Consider the following 11,327-nt stretch of genomic DNA (forward strand, 5'->3'; position numbering starts at 1 on the left):
TGCCACCGGTTACAAACATGACAAACTTCTCGTAGACCTTGTTCCGTAAATCCCAAGAGAGAGATTAAAGGGCATTGAGGAAAATAATTCTACATTACCATAAAAATAAAATTAATTTTCTCTGTTTCATTCAATCTAAGGGGGAGAGATTAACGGACTGTCGTCAGCAAGAAGTTAGCGACGACAGTAAAGGCCAAGCCAGAGCAGGAGGAAGGAGACGATGAGAAAGCTGGGCCGTGTACTTAATTGGGCCTCAACCAGGCCAGGCCCATTTTAACCGCGTCTCTCCGTGGGCCCACATTAACTGCCCTGACAACACAGCCCACACGTGGCCGTGGGCCCCGACAGCCCAGTCCGACGTGTCACCGGATAGTTTCCAGAAACGTCTTCCTCCTCCTCCTCTCTCTCTCCTCCCCACTCCGCGCAGGCAGCTGCTTTGCTCTGTGCTCCCTTCTCGGGCCTCGGTTTGCTCAGATCCACCGCGTCGCGCCGTCGATCCGACGCCGATGCGGCCGCCGGCGCCGGCGACGACGGCAGGCGCGGGGGGGAAGGTGACGCCGAACCTGGCGATGGACGCGGAGGGGACGCGGCTGCTCAACCTCACCGTGCTGCAGCGCCTCGACCCCGCCGTCGAGGACATCCTCATCACCGCCGCCCACGTCACGCTCTACGACTTCAACATCGAGCTCAACCAGTGGGTGGGTGAAGCCATGCGCCGATCTGCTCGCCTCCCTCCGCTGGTGTCCCCGTCCATATGATCCGATCTGACGCCGTGTTTTTTTTTCTCTCTTCCTTGTCTCCCTTTTGGGTCTATGTGTGCAGAGCCGGAAGGACGTCGAGGGATCGCTGTTCGTGGTGAAGAGGTGAGGTGGGGGTGCTTTGGGCTTCGGGAATGGTGGTTTAGGGTTTGGATCGGGGTTTTTGCGTGTGTGCTGATTGAGATCTAACACTTTCTGGAACGCGTTGGATCGCGTGTAGGAACAAGCAGCCGAGGTTCCAGTTCATCGTCATGAACAGGCGTAACACCGGTATGTAGTTGATGAGTTTTTTTTTCCTGTTGCCCGTATTTCGTAGCACGCTTGTTGTTTAGAACTTTGGATATTGGACTGATTGAGCTGATCTGTAGTACCACTATGACCTGTGATCTCTGATCTGTAGTTCTGACACATATCCAGATATTAGCAGGCTAGTTCTTCTTAGGATTTTAATTTACTATAGGCTTTTGGAAAGAATAATCTGAAATTCTGCACCCAAATGGCATATATACGTAAATCAGCTATGATCAAGGTATATCTACATCTATGAGTAGCAGAGCATTTTATGATTTTGTAGAAGGTGTTTTTTTTTATAACCACAGTATTTAACACAGTTACGCAGATATCAGCTCAATACATCATAGTCTAGACAATGAACTGCAACATTCAATATTAATTAATTTGATTTGTATGCTTTTTAATGAATTTGATTTGTATGCTGGATTCCTCATGAAAAGATCTGTTTCTGTTGTTGTAGCCTGTAACAGATAATCCAAGATCTGGGCTGTGTATATCCCCTTGCAGATATAGAGGCCGGATTTCTATCCATTTTCTAAAAAAACAGATAATCTAAGATCTGTTTTTCTTGTCGTAACTCGTAACAGATAATCTCGTGGAGGATCTATTGAGTGACTTTGAATTTGAACTTCAGCCTCCGTATTTGTTATACCGAAATGCTGCACAAGAAGTAAACGGTATTTGGTTTTATAACCAACAAGACTGTGATGCTGTTGCAGGTGTTTTTGGAAGGTAAGGCCTTTTCTCTAATATCTCACCTGCGTGACATGTTTCAATCTGACTGGGTCATTTAGATTGGGCAAACAAGAAATGGACAGGGACAGATGAGAACCATCTAAGAATCGTGCTCCTTGCTATCTCCATTTATGCCATGAACTAATTTCGCTAGTTACTCTTTTGTGTAAAAGACATTTGTTTTTTTACTTTTGTTGTTTAGTATATTCACCAAATCGTAAATTAGTAGTTGCAAATGTGATCCTTTTTCTGATTCTAAATTATATTATGTCTAAGTACATACACTTTGACTGAAACTGTGGTTGAATTGATCTGTTTGGGTTCAGGATATTGAATGCTTACGCCAAAGTGCCTCCAAAGCCCAAAGTACCTTCCACAAAAAGGTTCCCATCTTTTGAGTTGAACTACACTTGCATTCTAAGCTTTACATTTAGCTATATATTGGAATTATACTGATTTCTGTTGGTGTACTGCAGTGAGTTTGAGGAATTGGAAGCTGTTCCTACATCCGCTGCTATAGATGGCCCCCTTGAACCTTCTTCGTCGTCCACTGTTCTAGTTTCTAATGCCCCTGATGAATCATTGACTGATTATTTCAGTGTATGTTCTCTCCTTTAAACTCCCTGCTATTGCATTCTACCTTTTATTTTTTTTCATGTTCATCAAATAATATACAATAGCTTGCCTCAGATCCTAGTAAATCTTTATTTGCATCTTGATTGCTACATTTGTACTAGTATATTGCTTCTTACCAGTCACACATGTATATATGTTTGTACTGTCAGTCTTGTCACAATATTGAGTTCTGTTCTGAACAAATCTGCAGGGCGCTGTTAATGTTGGGAATGTATCAATTACACCAATGGTTGGAAGAACTCATCAGCCTATCGAGTCTGTTGCATCCTCACACGTACCATTGATCATCCCATCTGCTGCTCCTACACATCAAATGGGTGTTCCTTCAGGGGCTGCGTCAGCTCCACCACTGCCCGTCATTGACACTAACGTTCATTCTAGCCACTCAACAAATCTTGTAACTCCAGCCTTTTTTGCACCTCCCTCATCGTCTTCTGCATCATTGGTGGCACCAGCTTCATCCTTTATGCCCACAGCATCACCTTTTCATCCAACTTCTGCCGATGCTCACCGTCCAGCATATGGACATGGTACACCCCTTCTTCAACCCCTTCCGCCGCCAACACCACCTGCATCACTTACCCCTGTACACAACGATGAGCCTGTTATTTCGAGGGATAAAGTTAAAGATGCTCTCCTGAGGCTTGTTCAGGTATGTTTCACATTGACAAACACATGGTTGAATAACCTTTTTCTTTATATATTTTTAACTCTTTTATCTCATGCCCAACAGAACGACGAATTCATCAATTTGCTCTATCAGGAGTTACAGAATGCACATGCGTAGACTGCTTACTCAGCCTTTATGGAGTGTCTGGCCTTGACGAGAGTTCACCTGTTCTTTCGTAGTTTTGTGTGCTTTAGTTCTCAAAACTTTATGTACAGCTTTGGCTTCTTTTTATATCGGATGTCCGCGAAGAGATTGTGCAGCTTTGTCTTGATGCATTATTGATGTAGAGTTTTTATAGCAATGGCTGGTAGTATTTCTTCCAAATGGTTGTACTTGTATAGTATTTTTGTTTCCTGTTGGAAACTCGAAATCGGAAGCTGGACTATGTGTGGCAACGTTAAAATACTGTCCATTTTGTGTGATATACTGCACAGTTGCCATTTAGATATTTGATATCACACATTTTTTTAGATCAAACTTATTTTTACACATTGATCAGTTCTAAAGATCAAATATATGTGGCCAGAGCGAGTATGAGTAGCTATTGCCTATTGGTGGATATACGTACCGTGGCAAACCCGTGGCACTTTGCTCCCTCGTCGAATCATCGTCATCCATCGATTGTTCCAGCTGTTACTCTTATGCCATTGCTCTACTTCTATTCTGCACAAGCTTGTTTCATCAGAAAGCTATTTCTTCTGTTTCACAATTTAAGTCATTTTAATATTTTTCATATTTATATTGATGTTAATAAATCAAAATAGATATATATGTCTAGATTTATTAACATCAATATAAACATAAAAAATGCTAGAATGACTTACATTGTTAAACGGAGGGAGTAGCTACAAGAACGTAGTAGTATGCACATGCTCGTTTGTTATCCCCCATCCTGTTGGCTGCGAGGCAGGTCACACCCGCTCGTAGTAAAATTTAATTGCTTCATTCGTTTTATATTATAAGACTTTTTAGCATGGCTCATATTTATATATATGTTAATAAATCTAGACATATATGTATGTCTAGATGAATGTGAACAATGTTAGGAAGTTTTATAACTTGAAACGGAGGTGGTACATATTTAAACATTTATGTTCTTGATTTTGTTTTGCAACTCAAAACAATTTGAATTCCAATATGTACACACTACGTTGTCACCGAAACCTACGCCACGTCAGAGTGCGCCGCGCGCCGGAGGGGACGCCGGCCGGCCGCAGCGCACGGCACGGTCACCGGAGCGTCAGCGTCGAGAGGACCCCGACGAACGCCGCCGCGGCGACGCCGGAGCAGAAGAAGTCGACGGCGCCGTCTCGCCTCGCCTTCTTCACCTTCCTCGCCGCCCTCCCCCTCGCGAACGCCTCGTACCGCCGCCACGCCGCCGCCTCCGCACCGCGGCCGTGCCTCGCGCCCTCCATGGCCGCCGCCACCGCGGCCAGCACGCCCCGCCCGCTGACGCCGCCGCCATCGCCGTCCTCCGCGCGCAGGCTCACCTCCCGGACGTGGCCGTGCCGGTCGTCGCATGTCACCGCCGCGTCGAGCGCGACGACGCCGCCGCCGAGCACCACGGTGAACCGCGCCACGGTCTCCCCGGCGAGCCACTCCCGGTCCACGGACACCGGACGCCGGCTCGAGGCGTTGACGGCGCGGCCGGTGGCGGGGTCGATGAGTATCCAGCTTAGCGTCAGCTCGGCCGGCGTGATCGGCGCCGGCGCCGAGAAGCCCTCCTGGACGAGCGCGTCGACGCGGAACGGCGAGCCCAAGAACCACTCCGACGAGGCGTCCGTCTCCACGACGCGCGACATGAGGCAGACTTCGCCGTGGTGCAGGTCGACGGCGGAGACGAGCCGGGCCGGGAGGAGGGAGGCCGACGACGGCACCAAGCCGCGGGCCTCCGCCGGGAGCGGGAACGCGTCGGCGAAGAGCGCCCGGTACCCTCCTCCGCCGGTGACGCCGCCGCATTCGTCTAGGCCGTCGACGTCACGCAGCGACGGCCACGTCGCGAGGCAGAGGCCGCGCCACGTCTCCGCGTCGGCGGCGAGCTCGCGGAAGGCGGAGCACGCGCAGCCGAGCGCGGCCAGGGAGGCGCCGTCGTCGAGCCGGCGTAGCACGAGGGAGAGCACGTCGCCCGGAATGTCCTCGATGGCCGTCGTCGTCGTCGCGCCCGCCACGGCGCCGTCGAGCGACACCGCCGCCGCGGAACAAACGCTCGCCATGGTCATCAGGTCAAGAAGATGCATGCCACTGTCGTGGATGTGCTTGGTTGGAAGCAACCATGTCTCGTCTATAAATACATGGAGCTCGATCGAGGTGGGTGAAGGGAGCGCGTGCGGGGATGAGATCGATCGATCACTCCAGATGGAAGGAAAGCGAAGGTCAACTCGTGTCTCGTCCATGGAGAAGAAGAAGAAGGAGACGACGGACACGGCGCGGCGGCGGCGGCAGTAGGGGTTTTGCGTTGGCGGGAAGCGAAGGAGAGAATTATTGCATGGTAACACACCGTTCGTTTCAAAATAAATTCATTTTTCACCGATCCGCACATACTCCCTCCAAATTTATAATAATTGATTTTTTAAACAAGGTTGAGATCAAACGGTCATAACTTTAACCACCAATAACTTCAAAAAAATTTAGTTTAAACGAACTATAACAATATATAAACATTTGTCTTTAAAAGTATTATAATAAAAGTAACCATACATTTATTTATTGTATATATTATAATAGAAAAATAAGGATAAAGATATAATTTGTAGACCGTGTTATTGTCCAAAACGTCAGTTAAAATAAAACTGGAGGGAGTAGTTGGTTATGTGTCGTGAAAACCAGCCATTCTAGTTTATGTTTTATAATCGGCATGTGTGCTCATATTTGGTGGTAAGTGATGTACTTCTCAATAGCGAAAAGTCTACGATAATTTCATCAATCTCAAAATATACTTGCCCATTTTTCAAATATACTCATAATTATAGAGTGTGCGTGGGTTTTTATATAGGTAAGTGTATGTGTGTTGTTAGCGTATGTATTTGAGTCTGTTTAGTTGGGGAAATGAAAATTTTTGGGTGTCACATCGGACGTTTGACCGGATGTCGGAAGGGGTTTTCGGACACGAATGAGAAAACTAATTTTATAACTCGCTTGGAAACCGCGAGACGAATCTTTTGAGCCCAATTAATCCGTCATTAGCATATGTGGGTTACTGTAACACTTATGGCTAATCATGGACTAATTAGGTTTAAAAGATTCGTCTCGCGATTTTTTCCTTAACTGTGCAATTAGTTTTTATTTTTATCTATATTTAATGATCCATGTATGTATTAAAAGATTCGATGTGACGTTTTTTAAAAAAAAATTATGAACTAAACGGGGTCTTATATTAAAAAACAAAAAGGAGCAAATGGAAAAGATCCTCAATTGAAAGGACTCGTGGGCGTGGCACATCCTAGATGTTTCAGTCGTGCCGTGTATCATTCCTGAAAACCGAGAATGCTTTGATTTAGACAAATCATGTAGTAGTAGATAGAGATGATTAGATGGTGGATGCCGATCGATATTTTCATGGTCCCGGCCGTCTCCATTAATTAATGGCGGCCAGTAGTTTGGGCTAAGAACTTGGGTTTCTGTTGGCAGATGAACGTACGTAGGTACCGCGTGCGAACACAGTTCGCCGCCGCGCACACGGTTTGCTTCTGCTGGAGGGCTTGTTTGATTTCGAGAAAACCCCAAAAAAAAAGATATCTAAGAATTAATTAATTCATATGAGGTGTTATTTGTAGTACAGAAAATCAATTTTTTCTCTCTTTTTTTAAGTTGCGGAGAAAAAACATATGGAATTTTTCATTCACTCAAATATATTGAAAAATTGCTATAAATTAAAATGTGCATGTATTTCCGTTTCTCTAAATTTTCTATTCTTATGGTTAAAAATTCCTTTAAATCGAACTAGAAAGGTAATGTGAGTGAAATTTTATTATGAATATTTATGTGCAGGGTTTTTTATTGAAATATTTTTATTATATTCTAAACTAAAATTAAACTTATTTTGTATTCTTTGAACGCTGGTATTTTCTTATAATTACTCTTTCAACATATAAATTATAAAATAAAATTATTTGAGATCATGTGGTTTTGAATTGCTAAGAACATATTGTGTCGAAACTATGGAGGTGGCCCCTTATCTCGAAAAAAAGGAGGTTGTTGCTATCAGAAAATTTAGGGAATTTTAACTTGCTAGATTGATACCTTACAACCCAAAACAAATCAAATAATATATTTTTTTGTTTGATTGTATTTTAAAATTTTATATTTTTCATTCTAATAGTCCTCATAAATATATTTGAATTTTTATATTAAGTATGTGTTTTAAATCCAACAACAAAGTATCAAGGTCAATTTGTATAGGTAAGTAGCCCTCATATGTATGTTAAGAGAAATTAATTCAATTGGTAGAAAGTTGTTAGATGCCTAACGTGATATAAGTAATAGATGGAGATCCATTTGTGTTTTTCCCATATAGATAATTTTAATATTAATTGTCTAGGAGATAAAAAAACAGATAGAAAAGAATGGCGCACGTTGTACATTACGGGCAGGGAGGGAGGGAGGTTTGGGATGTTTTTTCTAAATGATTAATACAACAACCTAAATTAATATGTCAGATGTTTATGTCGAAACCGATGGTTGGATGCTTTGTTTTCTTATCAGAATTTTTAGGATTTTCTTTGATTTAAGAGAACAACGTAACATCTTAAGAGCGTTTACAAGATGTGTAATGGACTTTTAATACCACATGCTGTAAAGGAGGAGGGAGAGGGTTTGGGGTGTTCTTTTTTTTTTAAAAAAAATAGATCTAATGACCTAAAATAATGTTTCATTCGATTGAAAATAATGTGTCCATCGATTTATGTCTAATCCTATGGTTGGATGTTGTTTCCCAAAATTTCTAAGAATTTTCTATAATTTAAGAATTTCATATACCAGCTTAGAGTTTTTCTTATTAGAAAAACTAACAAATCGATAGTCTAATGCTTTGTTATTTTTAATATTTTCTAGTATTTTATTTAATTTAATAGCATCGTATAGCATCTTAAAAGTGTTTGTAGCATGTTTAGAATGACAGATCAGGAGCTGCTAGACCTAGTGGGTGGAGATATGTGGTATTTTAATGCAAAAATAATATTAATTTTAATTTCTCATGAAGAAAGCTTGTTGGTATGTACTTGACAGGGAGGTTGTGGATGTGTGTGTTTTAAAAGAAAAAAACGATCTAACCTTCGAAAATGAAATAATAGATTCACCAATTTAATTGAAAATCGATGTGCGAATTAGAGTATCACTTGACAATTTAGGAGCGTTTGTAAGGTGTTACTTGGCGGCTTAGAAATATTTATAGGCTGTTTCATGGACTTTTAGTATATAATAGTATTTTTTCTAAAATTTCTAAGATTTTCTTTAATTTAAGAATGTCATATAGTAGCTTAGAGGTGTTTATAAAATGTTTAATGGATTTTACCACCGCACGGATTTTTTATTAAAAAATATATAACAACCTAAATGCATCAATTTAAGTAGAAACTGGTGGTCGATTGCTTTGTATTTTTTTCTAGTACTTTCTCCAATTTAATAGCACCACGTAGTGATTTAGAAGTGTTCATATGATTTTTAAAGTGACGAAGGGAGAGATGCTAGACCTAGTAGTTGGTCTATTTGTGATTTTCTTTTTGAATTGTAAAAGTAATTTTTATTTTAGTCTTCTTAAAATAGAAAATAAGGAAGGAAAAGATGGATTTACATATAGTAAGTACGTTCGTCAGTATAATCTAAAACTATTACGTACTTTTGTACGTTGGTTTGGATGTTGGCTCCGGATGTTTTTTTTTATAAAATAGATCTAACCATCTAAAACAATGGGTCCACTAATTTAAGTAAAAATAGATGGTTGGGTTTCTCTTATTTATTAGGTGTCATTTGGCGACTTTTGAGTGTTTATAGGGTGCCACTTGATGGTTTGGAATCGTTTATAGGAAGTTTGATGGACTTTTAGTTTAATACTCCCTCCGTATTGTGGGACGGAGGAGTATATATAATATATAATAGATAGATAATAGATAATAGAAATAGATAGACAGATAGATAATACAGTAGATAGTTTTTTTTCTTGCTATGAATAGTACTACCGAAGCTTTATTTCCTTTTCAATCTCAAGTACGTACTTATGTTTGTATATGTACTTATGTTTGTATATGTACTTATGTTTTTTTAACAGTTAGTATATATACATCTAATTTAATGGTCTATAATGACGATCCACCAATTTAAATGAAAATCAATGCTGAGATTATACAGTACCACGTAGCGGCCTAACAACATTTGTTGGAGCGCCACATGGTGATTTATGAGTGTTTGTAAGATCACAAATTAAATATATCATTTATTTTTTTTAAAAGATGAACAATTAAAGATGATTGATTTGATATTTGATATTTATATTGTAGATCTAGTTTTAACACCGCATGTGTATATTTATGAAGTAATATATTTCATCTTTATACTGTAGACCGTCGATTTTTCAATGGCCCTAAGTATTTATGTTTATGTTTTATTTTGGCTTTATCTTTATAGTAAGTACGTGCATATTTTTTTTTCTTCCGGCAAACATTATGTACATGAGAAAGATATTATATTATATAAAACAACATGTCCATTAATTTAAAAATCAATAACACATAAATAAATTAATGGATCCATCAAGTGAAAACCGACATTAAAATTAGTTCAACTGCATGTATATATTTGTGGGATAATATATTTTATCTTTATATTGTAGATATTTGCTTGTTGACAGTACTATACATGTATGTTTTATTTTGGTTGTCGTATCTCGTATGTACGTCCATACGTTCTGTTCCTTCGGCAGGCAAACAGTACGGAGGAGAAAGATATTATATATACATAGATATAATCTATTAGCATAAAATAATGAGTATGTATATATCTAATCTAACGGTATAAAATAATGGTTCCATCAATTTAAATGAAAATTAACAGTGAGATTAGACTATGCCACATGACGATCTAGGATTGTAGAATTGCCACGTTACAGTTTGGGAGCGTTTGTAGAAAGTTTAATGGACTTTTAGTATATAATAGATAAGCTTGTCAGCACTGCGCCTCTGCTCTGTACATACGCAGCAGAAATATTAGCGTGTGGTATTTCCGTTCCCGTGAATAACTCACACGTGTGGTGTGTTTTATATCTCCTTAATTCAACTCCACCACGTGCTAATCACGTCCGTGCTGTTTAATAAGTACGGCTAGCTAGCTGCCTGCTTGCTAGGCCATGCCGGCAAGCAATGACAATTTTGGGTTAACGATCTATAACCTAACTAATATGGTCAGTTCCAGACCGTTCAAAAAAAAAAGGTCAGTTCCAAGCTTATCAAATTCATTTCCATTACTTCTTAAAAAAATCATTTCCGTTAGTATTGGCCTGAATGGCCAGTGCTACTGCTATTTTAACATCTAAAACAATATGCAGCTAGCGATGTGTACTGTTCGATCTTGTCCAAATACCAATCAATTCGGATCTTTCCGGTTAATTTCCTACTGATATTTTATCGAATCTGTATACCACTCGTTCATCCATTGAATTTGTCTTACTCGATTATTAAGTTATGCTCAGCTATAAACTCATTTATCTATGTTATATTTTTTGCATTCTTTTAATATAACAATGACATGTGAGATTTTGGTGAAATATTGTACAGTGATATACATTCTGTTTTTAAGGGCATATTTGATAGGGATCCAGCTTCAACTCAATATCTCCATCCCGCTTGGAATTAGAACCTAGCCAAGCAGTACATTCTGTTTTTAAGGGCATATTTGGTAGGGATCTAGCTTCAACTCAATATCTCCATCCCGCTTGAAATTAGAACCTGGCCAAGCAGTTTCAACTTCACCTCAAAAGAGAGTGGATTGGGCTAAATTGATTTTTGAAAAATGAATTAGAGAGTTAACGGCTTTGTTCTTCTAGAGTTATTTTGAAAGTTTGAGCTAGCTCTACTAAACAATCCCTAAAGCTTTGGATGGTACACCGATATCGTTCGGTACCAAAACATTCTACTACATGTTTCCAGAGACCGTCAGATTGGAATTGACAAGCTTGTCCGTCCGCAAGAAGAGAAACATGCTAAGCCAGGTTGAAATAAATGAAATGGCACATGATGCATGACCTG

The 11,327-nt window shown here is 40.3% G+C and overlaps 2 protein-coding genes across 2 annotated transcripts; one reads left to right on the forward strand and one right to left on the reverse strand.

Moving 5' to 3' along the window:
- Positions 1-416: 416 nt before the first annotated feature.
- Positions 417-3,496, forward strand: LOC4351547 (mRNA-decapping enzyme-like protein). The gene is made up of 8 exons (XM_015765185.3): positions 417-698; positions 823-863; positions 979-1,028; positions 1,640-1,784; positions 2,114-2,170; positions 2,264-2,387; positions 2,614-3,075; positions 3,157-3,496. Exons 1-8 carry the CDS (start codon positions 507-509, stop codon positions 3,208-3,210), a joined length of 1,125 nt encoding a protein of 374 aa, XP_015620671.1. The 5' UTR covers positions 417-506; the 3' UTR covers positions 3,211-3,496.
- Positions 3,497-4,161: 665 nt separating this feature from the next.
- LOC9266825 (probable F-box protein At2g36090) lies at positions 4,162-5,345 on the reverse strand. The gene has a single exon (XM_015763662.3). It carries the CDS (start codon positions 5,328-5,330, stop codon positions 4,323-4,325), a length of 1,008 nt encoding a protein of 335 aa, XP_015619148.3. The 5' UTR covers positions 5,331-5,345; the 3' UTR covers positions 4,162-4,322.
- Between the last annotated feature and the right edge of the window lie 5,982 nt (positions 5,346-11,327).

Source organism: Oryza sativa, chromosome 12, assembly GCF_034140825.1.
Source record: "Oryza sativa Japonica Group chromosome 12, ASM3414082v1".
Classification (NCBI taxonomy): domain Eukaryota; kingdom Viridiplantae; phylum Streptophyta; class Magnoliopsida; order Poales; family Poaceae; genus Oryza; species Oryza sativa.

Excerpts from the sequence above, each read along its gene's own strand:
- LOC4351547 (XM_015765185.3), top strand. The coding sequence starts at position 507 with ATGCGGCCGCCGGCGCCGGCGACGACGGCAGGCGCGGGGGGGAAGGTG. Across the intron at positions 2,171-2,263 it reads AAAGTACCTTCCACAAAAAG|TGAGTTTGAGGAATTGGAAG; the intron begins GTTCCCATCTTT and ends GGTGTACTGCAG. Across the intron at positions 2,388-2,613 it reads CATTGACTGATTATTTCAGT|GGCGCTGTTAATGTTGGGAA; the intron begins GTATGTTCTCTC and ends ACAAATCTGCAG.
- LOC9266825 (XM_015763662.3), bottom strand. The coding sequence starts at position 5,330 with ATGCATCTTCTTGACCTGATGACCATGGCGAGCGTTTGTTCCGCGGCG.